We start from the raw sequence: 15030 nt of genomic DNA on the forward strand, positions 1-15030 counted from the left end.
TGGTGCTTTCCAACGAACAAATACATCACCACGATCCTGACTGACACTTCCACTGCTTCACCACACCTCCACCTACCCAGTGAGGATTTTTTTTTTGTTATTTTTCCAGTGCGGTCAACACCATCCACCCTGCTTTGCTAGTTGAGAAATGAAGAAAACAGGTGGATGCCGTAATTTCCTAGATTATTTCACCCTGCAGACCTGTGTGTCACAGGTGCTCTACAGGGGACAGCTCTGTCCTCTTCTTACTGCACACCTCAGACTTTAGGTCCAACTCTGATGACTCTGCTATAGTAAAACATTTTCAGTTTGTACATTATAATGTACAAGACAGTGGTGGACAGTGGTGCTGTGGGCTTAATAATTTGCAGCTTAACATAAACAAAACAAAGCAGTTGGTGGTGGACTTCAGGAAATCCAAGACTCCTATGTGGAAGTTGTGTCACACTACAATTACTTCAATTAAATTGATCTGGACTGCAAACTAAATGGTGCTTTACCGAAGGAAAACGTGGGTAACAGTTGTGCCTCACTGAGATTCAATTTCAAATAATAAATAGTTCTAAATGAGGTTTCATGAGCAACGTGCGCAGAAGCGATTCACCAAGGCAAACGACACTATCTGACAGAGAGGCATCCAAAGTGTCTTTTTAGCGCCCTCTGCTGTTGGTTCATGCACCAGGCTTATCAGTATTCAAGCTAAAGCGTTTCTGCAGCAGTTAGTTAGATTTCAAATGAGTTCTGCCTAAAAAGGAACTTTGTTCAAAACTACTTGTGGCTTTGCAAATGACTTTGAGTCATCACAAGATATCAGGAGATGCTTGTCTTTACTACACACAAAGACACTGTTGCGGCTCATATTCATATCTCTCACACAGACATCACCATGTGACATCCACATTGTACCACATTAAAAGTTCAGTTTAATCATACATCGAATTAAAATTACATGAAAAATAAAAAATTACATACAGTAGTCCCCTTGATACTTAACCAGTTGACAGATTTAAAACACATTTGATATGATTTTTTCCAACAATCATATTTATTCAATCAATGGCTTACACAATACTCAGATATATAGATCTCTTTTTGACAGGACATATACACAACAACAAATAACAACATACACTCTTATAATTATCTTTGTTTCACAATTTCTGCAGGGGTTCCCCACAAATTCAGAAACACGAAAGTCTGGTTGCCATGAGTACAATGATAAAATTACCCATATGTGAAGAGAAATCCCAACACAGGCGATGTGGCTATCACTACACACCAACACATGTGGAATGACAGTTAATATACAACTCTGCAGTATGATTTAATTAATTTTCACATCCAAATTGTGGCTTGTTAAAAATAAAGTGTAAACAAAAATGATCTTTTTAGTTTTTTTGTCCCTTGGTTGTATAAGTGGTAGATGCTTGCTGAGGAGCCTTTTCACCACAAGGAATGAACATGCAGCACTGTAACTTAAGCAGCTGATGGGCAAGCGGGGACAGCGAGGGGACATACAGTCGAGGAGGGGTGGGGGGGAGGGGTACCAGGAATCAACGCTCAATAAAAGAAGGGAAAGTGTTAAACTTTGAAGTCCAACAGGTTGCAGTCAATCTTGTAGTAGACGTAAGGATAATACTCCTGCTGGCTCAGGTTTAAGCCTGGGATGTCCATCGCAGACTGGAAAAGCAAAGAGACAACAATGAGTAAACAGCGGTTTCAATGTCTGTTCGTTTCTGAAAGGACAAGCTCAATTTAATCTCCCTAATACAGGGAAACAGCTGTAATACATATTTATTAAATGCAATACAATAAACAACGTTACAAAACCAGCTAAAATTATTACTTAAGCTACGGCTTGTTTTGAAATGTTTTTGGAATGACTATTATAAATTAGTGCTTGTAGCATGAACAACCAAATGGTATGTTTGTACAAAAGACAAGAGCACCTACAGAGGCACATGACCATTGAGAAAAACTTGGCAGCTTCCAATGCTTTAAAGCCACTTGTTTTAAAGCCTAATCATAATACTAATGAATCAAAATTTGGCACATAACTACAAGTTAAAGTCATATACAATGTTTTCACTGCTGCATTTTGGTATAACCAGGCATGAGTCTGATGGGAAGCACCGATCAATTGTTTGTACAGAGATGGAGAATGAGTATCAGTATGTCCTATATTAATATCACTATGTATTATTCTATATAGAATTGACATACTGTAATACTATATTCATTATTGTCTTTTTTTCCTTATTTACTAGATTTTTATTCAATGTTTATAAAAGAGATATTTTGTAATGCAAATAAGGTGATAAAGATATTGTACTTGTATCCCTGTAGTTACAGATTAAACACGTCTGTAGGTTTTTATAACAAAAAAGTAATTCATGTGTAAAAAAAAAAAAAGTCAAGCTGAAACAAGCAAATATTTCAAGAATAACAGTGTAGTAGTGACGGCACAACAAAACACAACCTGGCTTCAGAGAGAATGATTGCACTTGCACAGAATACTTTGGATTTGGTCAGACAGCTAAATTGTGGAACCTCAAGATAAACCTCCAGCTACAGTTACCACCATTCCAGCACAAAGCAACCAGAAGACACGTCTTGAAAATATGCATTGTTTTTCTGGTAAGGAAAGGATAGTTGCTGTTCCACGTTTATCAAAGCACAGTTTCCTCCGTGTATTGAATTTGTTTTTTTTACAAAACAAATATTTAAAAGGTCACGTTTGGCCAATAATGGCAGTGTTCAAGTACGGTAGTAAGCACCTTTCCACAATATAATACAAGCTCAGTACTCACATCAATGATAGCTGCTGCACTGCTGTCCAGATGTTTGTAGAGATCATTAAGCACCTCTCTCAGCTTCTTCATGGTCTTTTTGTTTGGCTGCAGCAGCATGGCCTGAAAGTTCACCGGCAGCCCATACCTACAGATATTCATTAGATTTAAAGGAGCAATACACAGTTTGACCTTTCTATTTGTTTTCACTATAGACATTGTCAAGTGATTTTGCACCATCTTTTATTTACCGTTGGATTATGCAAACATTTGGGTAAATGACATATTTTGGAGTTTTTACAACCACACTGACATGAGACACTAACATAAAACGTGGTCATGGGTTGTGCTGCGGCCTGTGGCACAGGAAACTCTCAAGAGAGAGATGAAAGACTGATTCCAATGGCGTAAGCATTAATGAAAGTCTTTGGCTAGATCTTGAATACAGCTTGCGTCTAACAAAGCTTAAAAATAAAAATGTGACCAAGCATTAACATTTGTAAAAAGACTAACGTCTGTTTGCTGCAGAGGTTGTATTTCCTTCTTTTCACTACACAAAACGGCAAAATATGGCATTTGTCCTCGACGAGGATAAAAGATTACTGTAGTGATGTAAATGAGGGCTATACAAACAGTATGACTCATCATTGTATCATTGTACCTTAAAACTGATTCCACAAACACCCTGAGTGCTTTAATGTGGATCCATGCAATGAAGGCTTCACTGAAGTTCACTTTCAGCCAACGAACCAGTGGCCCCTGCAAAGAGGACATGCAAATTGAGAGTTAGAAAAGCTGTGCTTTAATTGTAATTTTTACGGATGTGGCAGTGTAGCAGTCTTCATTTATTTGCAGCCAGTGATTCAGAATATCTGCTTCTTATCAAATGCTAACACAGTGAGGTGGCTGTAGCTGAGCCGGTAGAGCAGTTGTCTACAAACCACAGGGTCAGCGGTTGGACTCCCAGTCCTCCAAGTATCGATGGGTAGGAAACATACCCTAACCATTTAGTCCTGCAGCTGCAGGGTGCAGATGTTTCCCTCACTCCACTTTCTATCTCTTCATCTGTTTACATAAACAATGTGAGTTCCATTTAAATGTGAATGTTTGATTTTTTTCCCTTTGATTTCTACACCAAAGATGCTGTTAAATGGCTAGAAGCAAAAAGACTGTGTGGTCTGACCTCCTTTCACTTTAGTTTTATATTTTCTTCTGGTCAGTTATTTTATTTCAGCTGATGAAGATGTTTCAAAGGGAGTAGTTTTAATGTTTTTGTTTTAGCATATGTATATAATCCTGGTGCCTATTTGTTAATGTGACTGCATGCTGTCCAGTGTTATTGCTGTATTGAAAATAACACAGAACTGTTACTACATCAGACATGGTCTCATGGCTTGAGAGTATTTCCGTTAAAAACAAGATCTCCCTAAATCAAGTGATGAAATGGGGGAGTAAACTCATTCACAGTTTTAGCTGCTTCCCTCTAGACGTAGGTTTTTAGTTCTAAAAAGTAAAACTACATGTTTTAAGAACAGATTTGTTCCTGCCACTATTACACTGATGGACTTGGTACTTCTTTTAATTTTCCACTGAGCACTTTACATAATTTAAAATAATCCTGATTATTCAACATACAAACTGCTTCTTCTTATCTGTGGAGAGCCGTGTCATCTCCTCTTTGTCTGCCTTCATCTCCTCTTCGTTGTATTGAAAATCTCTCACTATGAATCTAGAAACAGGATGAAGAGAACAGAAATCAGCTCGATCTAATCCTGAATACGTTTGGCTGTATAAGAATACAAGCTCGATTCTTCACACATTTAAAATGTGTGCAGAAATCTGCTGTGTGCACAAAAAACAACAGTTTTATCATTACTATAGCTCAATATTTGTGGGTCACACAGTGCTGTATGATAGCATTAAATCACCACAAAGTGGAATAGTTCTTACTTGTTCTCTCTGGCTTTGTGTCTGAAGTCATCAATGGCTTTCCTAAACAGGGTCACACTGAACAGTCCACTGTCATTGTCTTCACACAGCAGACTGAAAAAAAGCACACAAGTAGGCCTGAGCTATAATTGCTGTTATAATATCAATATGGTGCAACAAACTCTAATTCTTGGTTTACTGGGCATATGTCTATATGAATAAAAATGTAGAGGAAATCAAAACCAAGTGAGAGTCATTGTTAATAAAATAAAGACAACATATGTGTTGGGGCTAGAGTTTAATGTTATATCAACAAGGTGACTCACTGTGAAGATCGAGGTACCACCATCTCAGCAAGTGTTTCGTAGGTTTTCTCCCAATCACTGTAGGATGTCCTGAAAGAACAATGGAGAAGGGGTTAAATTATATTCAAATTATATATTATATATTAACATGTTTCCAATTCAGTCATTTGCATCAAGACAAGCTTCCTTGTACTTATCATACAGAATACTCACTTTGGTACAACTACCAGCACAGTGACAAGGTACTCCGAGTCAAGCACAAAGTCTTCCTTCTTGACAATGTCACCCAAGCTCCTCGTCAGCAGGCTCCCCCTAGCAGAGCAAAACAGTATTACAACAACATGGAAATGACACAGTTACATTATAGACCACGCAGACACTGTCAAGACATCACATTCCTTCATTCTTGAAGACTGAGTCACTTGAGAGTGAGATCGATCGAGGAGGTTTTCAAAGACTTAAGTGCAGGAAGGGTGTAATATTTTGGAGCTGCCTGATATGAGTCAGTTGTGCTTAACAACTGCAGTGGTGGTTGTTGATGAGTGCAAAATGCATTTTTGGTCTTGGTGATTTATTATTTATTTATACATTTTTCAGAAACACCTTATAAGTATGATACCAGTGGGTAATTCTAAAAGAATTTTCCATTATCTTATTAGTAATCAGATATTTAGATGGGAAGTCCCAACCTTTCTTCCAGATAAGATCAGATCAGATAATAAATATCCTCTCAGCAAGATATTACATATGGTACAGAAACCAACTCTTTTAAAATAATGCACAAATATTGCGGTTACTGGAGTTTTAAAAGTTAACACACTTGACTAACTAGATAGACAGTAGGGATTCCTGATGTCTTAAAAAATTACTATGTTCCTGTAAAGCATTTGAGCACTAAATAGGATTGCGTCAAATACTATGGCAAATGCTTCTGGAGCTATACAATTTTTTAATTTGGCAAAAAAAATCACGGTAGGAGACAAGTGAAGCATTTCTATTAAACAGCTGACTAAACAGATTTACTGTAGTTAATGTTAAAAAAAAAATCAAAAATTTCTTAATTTTCTTTCTTAAAAATATTGACTTGTTCTTGTACAATGTGTCTGTAGTTCCACATGTAAAACCTATGGGAAAATTATGCTTATAAATCAAGGACCAGAAAACAAGCATATGCTAATGACAATAAGACAATTTTTAAAAAGTTTTTTTTAATAAGGTAGCAATTTCAAAGATTCACAGCCTACTAATTTAGATATTATATGTAATTTGGTATAAAGTTTTTTTTTTTAAGTGTTGATCTAATTTATTATTGAGAGTGGAGAAATTGAGAAAGTTAAGTCCATGGTTGTAAGAATTAAGTAAAACTGTTTTTCTGATGATAAACGTACAGTATAGCCCCTTGAAGACATGCACTGGAACTCAGACATTTTCCAGACTTTTTCTGGGGTGGGTGTAAGTGTGGAGCACAAACACCCAAGTCTGGGGTCCCTGACATTACCCGGATTTTACCCAGCAAGCTGCCTAGTGCAAATTCCAGATTATCTCCAACCAAGCTAACTTGTGAATAGAGGAGGCAATGCTCTGGGGAATTCACCAGTGAGTGGGCGTGTTGACGATGTCCGTTTCCAGGCAAATACTGGGCAAATACAATCACCCAAGGGTGAAGAACTCATTCATTCATACGAACACAACAACAATGTGCAAATGAAAGGGAAACAGAATTCGTGAACTTCTGTCGGTAAGGGCAGACCTACAAATCATCAAACAAACAAAAAGCAAACAGCATGAAATTCTGTGGTATGCGACAGGATTACAAAGCAAAACACTGTCACTTCTGCACCTTTGTTTTTGCGTCATGTTCTGCCCCCTGCTCGAAGTGCCCAAGCACAACCCTTTGCCCAATTACACGGAGTATTCTCAAGTGAGCAAATCAAAAAGTCACTAAAATTAATGTTCAATCTGTGTGTAACTTTTCCCAACGATATCAGCCATGTATAGCTGCATGTGTGCAGCTCTCTGATCTAGAAATATGGCTGAGTGTATTAGACAAGCTGAAGAATGACAACCCAGAACTGAGCCTAAGATGATGACACTTCCAAGATGCTATTCTGCAGTGTCCATTACAACCCCCAAACCCCCCCTACATTAAACCTCAATTATATATAAATCAAAAACACAAACATAACAACTGAGTAAAAATTAAAACTACTCCTCTTACAGAACAAAAACCCAAAGAATATGTGGGTCTAAATCTAAGTTACTTGGTCTCCAATACTCACACATAAAACAAATCTCTCGAACAGCCTTCTTTCACCTCTAGAATATTGCCAAACTCTGGAGCATCCTGTCTCAAAGTGATGCTGAAAAACTGGTCTGTGCATTTTCCTACTTCTAGATTGGACTACTGTAATTCCCTACTATAACAATGTCCCAATAACTCCCCAAAAACCTCCAGTTCATCTGAAATGCTGCAGCATGGGTACTGACTGGAATTAGGAAGGGTATTTCTCTCCAACGTCTTTTTTTCTGTGTGCCCCTCTCTGTACCGTTCTGCAGGTATATCTGGCTTTGGAGCTTTCCAGTGTGCAGGTAGTTGTCATGCCAACCTGCTCAGTGGTTTGTTTACTGCTTCTTGTTGATCTTTTTATCTTTCCTCTCTACTTTGCACTCACCCCAACTGGTCAAGGCAGATGGCTGTTCACCCTGAGCCTGGAGTCAGAGGTTTCTTCCATTTCAGAGAGTTTCGTTGTCTTCACTAATGCATAGTGCTTCCTCAAAGGGGGATTTGTTGGGTTTTTTTTTTTTTTTAAATCTGTGAAGTCCTGACTTACTATGTAAAGTAATTTGAGTTGATTTTATTGTTAACTGGCACTAGCTAAAGTTGCGTTGGACTGAATTGAATCACTTACGCATTCTTCCTTTCTAAGTTCTGCAGGTTTCCCTTCAAGTTGTTATAAGCTGATGCTCTGGTCTTCAGGTCATTGTCAATCTGGGTTATTTGCTGTAAAAGATGAAAAGTGAGTTTGAAACTAGGCATGGGTCAGATATTTTACGACATCTTTGTGGTAACAATATAAATGACGAGGGCAGCTCAGTGGGGGGGGGGGGGGGGGGGGGGGGGGGTGATTAGCACTGCCACCTCACAGCTGGAGGGTTGCGGGGTTTCCCGGCACTCTAGTTTCCTCCCACAGTCCAAAGACATGCAGGTTAGGTGTGAAGTGGTGACTTTTAAATTGGCCGTAGGTGTCCATGTAAGTGTGAATGGTTGTTTGTTAATGTCTCTCTCTGGGACTTGTCCAGGGTGTACCCCCCCCCTCGTCTTATGACTGCTGGGATAGGCTTCCCCCGCCTCCGACTTTAAGTAGGATAACATAAGGGACGGACAAAACAATTGCTTAACTCAACAATATTTTTTTTACCCACAAGTCACTTTGCCATACAGACTTTGGAGCAAAGCACAATCATTGATCAAAAATAATAAGCCTGGATATCAACAAACAATAAACCAAATAAACCAATTAAGTGGATTAAAAAAAAAAGATTAATTTTACTAAAAACCATTTTCACAGCAGTAACTGTGGTTGATACTTTGTTGTTCACCTGAATCCATCCTTATCAACATTTTGAATTGGCACCGTCTCACTTGGTTCAGCCTTTCACCATGTTCGTTTTGTTAGTGGATTGGTGAGATATTAACCATACGTATGCAAACACGTCATTATGCAGCTATACCACGAGATTACCAACATCACGAAATTCTTATCATTCATGATAGATTGGGAATAATAAGATATGTTACAGCTACATTTATTTATAACTAACATATATAAAACCCCAATACCCATTGAGCTACAAAAATAAAAATTTGGCAATCTTACAAACATCTGCATAGATTGTTTTGTAACAGAAATGGACAGACCTACCTTTGAGATGATCTCAGAGATGTTTTTAAGGGACTGTTTGATGGGATACTTTGCCATGTCCCACTGAAATCTTGTGATGTAGGTGACAAGATCAACTAAAAGAGACAACAGAAGATTAATGTTGTTATCTTCTGGCCTTTTAAAGATAATACACGTCAGTGCGATACTACCATAAGGGTTTTTATCCAAATGAAAAGAACAGACAACTTAGTGCTTGTGTCTATTGGTAAATAATTTCAGTGTTATTTGTCAAAATGAGGAAATGATATTTTGCAACTTCTGTATACAGCTGCTTAAAAGAAGATACCATGTGAAAAATACTTTTTATGTATTTTAACTGTCAACTTCAAAGGACATTGTAAGTATCACTGCACCTCCATTTGCCAGCAGGTTCTCTTGTACTTTGTCTCGACTGTCCTCCAGCACGTCGGCCATGTACTGCGCTACCTTCTTCACCACACTGTGAACAGCAAGGAGATATCAAAACACACCATGCCGACACGTAATGCATCCACAAAGCCAGAGCAGACCACACGTTCACCCTGGACATGCTCACACGACCACAATGACCTCATCCTCCATATTTAACACAAACATACACACACACATCAAAACGTTTCACATCTTCCTGTTAAGGTAACTTCCTGACAAGGCAGAGTTCAAGATTTTAGACCCGACTGTTCAAAGCAGAGCTGTGTCTACAGTAGTAAAGCCAAGGAAAGACAGAGAGCCAAGTCACATGTTGTGCCTAAGAAGTTCATAAGAAAGTACTGCCACTGTGTTTAATTTGAAACACTTTCATCAAGTTTAAATAAAGTAATACATATGGTAAACAATAAGGTTGAACTTTGAAAAAAATTGAGTATTTTTCCTAATCCAGTATGCTGGATGGAAACTTCAAAAATGTGCTAGATTAAAGATAGGCCACAGTCAAACAAGTGAAACCATGTTGCAAAGTTGATCTTTCTCACAGTCTTGGAAATATCCATCGAGAAAGCAAAGCAGGGCGCAGGCAGTAATGGCTGTGTGTGAGTTTTAGATGTCAACCTTTCCAAAAGACTATAAATTAGAGTCAACCATTCTGGGGCACATAAATCATCAGGTATAAATATGACTAAAGAAAGAGCTGCTGGTGTGTCACCCAACTGTAAATTGCCAAGTTTAGACTGCGAGGCTCACCAGCCTCGGGCCCCTGTGAAATTCCTCATTGTTGCAAAGTAAGGGAAGAGATTTTTGAGTGATAAACAGACTACAACAGCGTGATGTACAAATTATTTGAGATTTAAAAAAAAAAAAAAAAAAGGCCATTTAACATGCAGGCTGCATATCCTGTGATTCGCTGTAAATGAAACGTTTAATCAGTGAAGCAATCATTTTACAGAGATGGAGAACAGCAAAGTCAAAACACTGCAGGCAGCGTACCTTTCAACAAAGGAGTCTAACTTGGCCAGTTCATCCGACAATCCAACCAAGACATCTAGTGTCCCGACCTGTTGTTGGACACATAAATTAATGCACAAAAATGAATGAGTCATCAATCTTGAGATTGGGATCAGTAGGGTTTTTATTTTGAAAGTGACGTCTAAGGCTCAATCAGCCTGCAGTGACATCCAGGGGCCCTATGTGCTTAGGATGGCGCCTCTTTGTCCAGAGCTGCTCATGCATTGGTAACAGTTCCAGGAGAACACTGCAGCCCCATGTTGCAGCAGGGTCAACGAGGTTACTTTACCTTCAGCGCAGAGACGAACCATTTGAGCTAAGCTTCTCTGTGGATTACAACTTCACCTAACCAATGCATAAATGTACAGACAATGGATGTGTTAAAAGGCTGCTTCCAACACACACAATCCGCTTATTCTTGACAGTGGAAATATAAGGTGAGTAAATCTGATGTTAGTTTACCTTTCCAACTGCAAACATTAACTTTTTTAAAATATGAACTCACGCGAGAAAGAAAATCATTCAAAAGTCACACAAGTTCTAATTCTAGAAAAGACCTCCAGTATGTCACAAAGTGACAGTATGTTTGTGTACAGTGTTAAAACAACTTGTTAACCTTGAGGTCCGGGATGTTAAACTTATGGTTGGTGGAAAGGTTGTTGGTACGTGTAGTTGCTGCCATCATTTTGTCCCATGTTTGCTGGCAGGTCTTCTCTCCAGGTGCAGAGATCAACCAAAACTCTGTCATGGTTACAGCACTGGTACAGCTAGAGACAACTGGGAAGACAAGTTGATTTAGAGTAATGTTATTTTGGCTGTCTTTACCATTATTATGTTACCAACATGTTTTACTCCACCACTTCATCTGAGCCTATGTTTCTAAAGCAATAGTACTGCTTTGGCTAAAATGTGGGTTAAGTATAATATTAAAATAACTCCTGTATTTTAAGTGTTAGCTCTTCTTATAATTGTGTATGATGATACTGGGCTGTATTACACTAAAGTCAACGTCCAATTCGTGTTTATTATGTGAAAACAATGTTTTAAAAGCAGCCACGTTTTTTTTGTCTACCAGCCAGCTAAAGCTTGAAAGCCACAGGAAAAAGATTAAACGACAATATCTCTCAAACGAAGGTGTTGAGAAAGATGTTTAAGGTCAAGCAGCATCCAGCAGGGATTAGCCACCGTTAGCCACTTAGCTTTGACCACAACAACAACACAGATGGCTACTACTGTTGTGTAATACGCTCACTCACCTGTGTATTATAATGTATCGGTTCGCAAGTGAAATATCTCTCTGTCTGTAGTTTTCCTATAGCTTGTTAATTTTCATAGTTCCCATTCAATACGACTACAGTTCCTGAGGTCTCCTGACAGCAGCATCAGAGTCAGATGATCTGCTGGAGGAACCGGAAGGCCTCTCACACAAGGATCAGTGAGGGAGCTCAGCAGGGACCACAGCTGGTGGACTGAGGGTACTGCAGAACGAGCCGTCAAGTCAAGATAGGAGATAGAAGTACACACGTTTAAGTAAAACTGCTTCCCTGCAAAATACTCCTCTAAAACTAGAAGTACTACTCTGATTCTTGACTACTAAGTACATACTCTAAAATGTACTTAAGTAGAAAGGTACAAGCAGAATCCATTGCTCATAAATATGGTTTCTGCAGAAATCATAAATGCTCAGGTGTTGGTACGTTTAATTCTCATACACATAATTGGAGAGAAAGAGTTCAGAAACCTTATTTGTAACATTTTGAAACAAATCATCAACATTTGTTTATTTTATTCTGTTCACAAAACAACCCTTTGGTGCAATAAAAAAGGAAAATGTTTGGGGCTGCACACTAAACTTCAGAAAGAAAAAAATGTACATCTATGCTATAAGCTGCTATTCGAAAAAGTAAATGGTAAAAAAGTATGACAAAGAAATATTTCTAGTAAAAAATAAACACGTGAAACCAGTGAGACTTGGTGCAAGAGCAGCAGCTGATAAAAGTGGAACCACTTTGTGTACTGACACAACAGGATTCATTACTTCATTAGATTTTGTTTTAAGAATGTGCAAAGTAACTACAGCCATGAGATAAATGTAGTGTCAATAAAAGTTCAACATTTCCTTCTGAATTGTTTTGGAGTAAAAGTAAAAAAACATCAAATGGAAATACTGCACTTAAGTAAAGTACAACTACCTGTACAGACATGTGATTGCAGTACAAATGTAATGAATTCAGGATTTACCACATCTGAGTACATCCTAAAACATCTTTACTTTACCACTGGTTAGGCAGACTCCAGTGACAAATTGGAAAGGTTTGTTATATGATGTCATTGATACACATACATTTTTTTCATTTATCTATTTTCTTATTATTTTTTGTTCTTTCAGCTTGTCCCGTGAGATCAGGGTTGTCACAGCAGATCATAGTCCACAGTTAACCTTTCAAGACAGAGTATGACTACAAAAAAACACTATAGCTCACACCAATGGCTCATAGAAAGCAGCTGGATATGCAATAGGTGTCAGACAATGTAGCAATCAGGATTGACAATCATATTTTATTAAAAAAATGATATTGTGATCCTTTTGGATCATCACTTAGGTTGAAAGACACTTAAGTTTTGCAAGCGGACTGCAAACATGAAATATGGACAACTGAGATGAATAGAACCCTCGGTATAACTAGGCCACACTGTAACAATCAAAACTCTACTGCTGGTATGCAAACATGCAGAGTATGGGGATTGCCATGAATCAGGTTTTCATTTAAAGAATGTGTTGGACATTTGCCACAGCCAATTCAAAGTTATCTAGGTGAGAGCAAATTCATATATGATGTGGAATTTCAACCAAGTTGTTAATCAAAAGACACCACCACAGATGCGAGGCTCAGTCAACGTTCCACTGACTGATTATAACATGTTTAAAAAAGGAGAAAGATGATCTTGAATGCCAAGTCAGCAGCATTTGAGACTTTACAGCTACTAAATTTGGAAACGCCGGGTCAGGTTTCCTGGCTTTGGGTGTCTCCTGTACAGAATCTGAGGAAAAACGCCCCCAAAGGGACATGTTTATAGTTCAGTGGGTCTGGGGTTCATTGTTTGGGACACAATGCTTGGTCTGCCTGGAGCCAACCCTCGACATCAAATGGCAGGGTGAGTTTGCCCGTGGCTGGCTGGAAGCCAGTCTTCTGGGATGTTATCTGGACACACACAGAGACACACACACACACACACACACACACACACACACCCCAATCAGTCAGTTGCAGGCTAGTGGTGAAAGTGTGATCTCTTCAGATTCACTAAGAGAAAATAGAGTTGTTTTGGCAGTAAATGGGTTTGGTTGAAAATAATGAATAACTATTTACAAGCTTAATACTTTGCCGTCCTATGCACAGTGATTTAAGACATTGCATGGCCTCCATAACTCCAAAACATTCAATGCAACTTCTCATGCACCAGTGATTCGAGCTTATGTTTATTGACTACAGCCGAGAAGTGTTATAGAATCATGATGGAAGAGAAAAAGGAACAATAGCGAACACTTCTCCGTCAAAAATATAACCCGTTTTTCCCCTAGTACTAACATAATGAAGTACCACGTCAGTTTGTGTTGTGTCGTTGATGCGCTTGGTCTAGTTATGTTTTTTACACACTACCTCACTGCACATGGCTTAGTTTATCTGGAATGCAGTGACCCACAGCTTCCAGATATGCTTCTATGCACACACCTAACCCACAGTAAATAGTGGTTGCTTGTAAGAGTGGCTACATAGAAAACAAAGTGTACAGTACACATGTCGTTTGTAGGATATACTACATCCTTTTAGGCACAGATCCAGATCCAGATACACCACTTTAGACTTTCTTCATCATAAATTACTTGTAAAATACAATAGAAGTGCTAAAGAAAATCTATTTACAATTAGAATAATGTAGGAGATAAATCATTACATTTACTATAAACTCCATCACCACAGATGATGATCTCTTGACAAAAATTTGACAAAGATTTGTGTTATAAGCTCATGATAATTAATTATTCTGCAATCTTTCTTGTAAGGAACTGAAGGTGAAGTGTGCACCATTAGTTAGACTGTGGTATTGTTTTATCCATCAGTGTCTGTCTTGCTGTGTCTCTCCACCCCTTTGATACTATTGTTAAATATGGCATGTTGTGGGAAAGCCCAGCGATAAAGACAGTTCCTCTCATATGACATTTTAAAGAACCAAATAAATGGTGTCAATACATTATTTTGGGTGTGTTGGAGAAAATTGCTGAATGATTAATGCCTGGAATATTATTTTCACACACCTCCAGATAAGGTCTGTTTCTAATGAGATTTCTTTTGCAAATCCTGCAGGCGGTTGCTTTGTATTGTCCTGCTTAACATTCAGATCAGTTTGTAGAAAAGTTAGCTTGTGTTTCCTTGCACTTAGCAACATTCTTTGGCAAATAAAGAGCTGAAACAATTATGTTGTGACATAACAGCACTTACAACACATACGCCTGTTGCATTTCAATACATGATGGTTTTCAATTTACTTGTGTACAAATAATTATAATTAAAACATGCAGAGATGCTGTAGATTGAAAGTATGTCCAATTGTCTGATTGTGCTTGTATTTTCACTTTTTTGC

General features: G+C 38.3%; 1 protein-coding gene across 1 annotated transcript; it reads right to left on the bottom strand.

Moving 5' to 3' along the window:
• Window positions 1-1534: 1534 nt before the first annotated feature.
• atp6v1c1a (ATPase H+ transporting V1 subunit C1a) lies at window positions 1535-11803 on the bottom strand. Its single transcript, XM_067511326.1, has 13 exons — window positions 11643-11803; window positions 11003-11163; window positions 10369-10436; window positions 9321-9406; window positions 8947-9041; window positions 7933-8024; window positions 5237-5335; window positions 5045-5113; window positions 4740-4832; window positions 4425-4518; window positions 3451-3548; window positions 2811-2937; window positions 1535-1680 (listed from the first exon to the last, which is right to left on the bottom strand). The coding sequence occupies exons 2-13, from the start codon at window positions 11132-11134 to the stop codon at window positions 1582-1584; spliced, it is 1152 nt and encodes a 383-aa protein (XP_067367427.1). The 5' UTR covers window positions 11135-11163; window positions 11643-11803; the 3' UTR covers window positions 1535-1581.
• Between the last annotated feature and the right edge of the window lie 3227 nt (window positions 11804-15030).

The sequence above is a fragment of the Channa argus genome, chromosome 7, assembly GCF_033026475.1.
Source record: "Channa argus isolate prfri chromosome 7, Channa argus male v1.0, whole genome shotgun sequence".
Classification (NCBI taxonomy): domain Eukaryota; kingdom Metazoa; phylum Chordata; class Actinopteri; order Anabantiformes; family Channidae; genus Channa; species Channa argus.

Coding starts and splice junctions, on each gene's coding strand:
- atp6v1c1a (XM_067511326.1), bottom strand. CDS start 11,134: ATGACAGAGTTTTGGTTGATCTCTGCACCTGGAGAGAAGACCTGCCAG. Junction 8,025..8,946: donor TCTCTGAGATCATCTCAAAG/GTAGGTCTGTCC, acceptor CATCTTTTACAG/CAAATAACCCAGATTGACAA. Junction 4,833..5,044: donor GTGGTACCTCGATCTTCACA/GTGAGTCACCTT, acceptor GCTTTTTTTCAG/TCTGCTGTGTGAAGACAATG.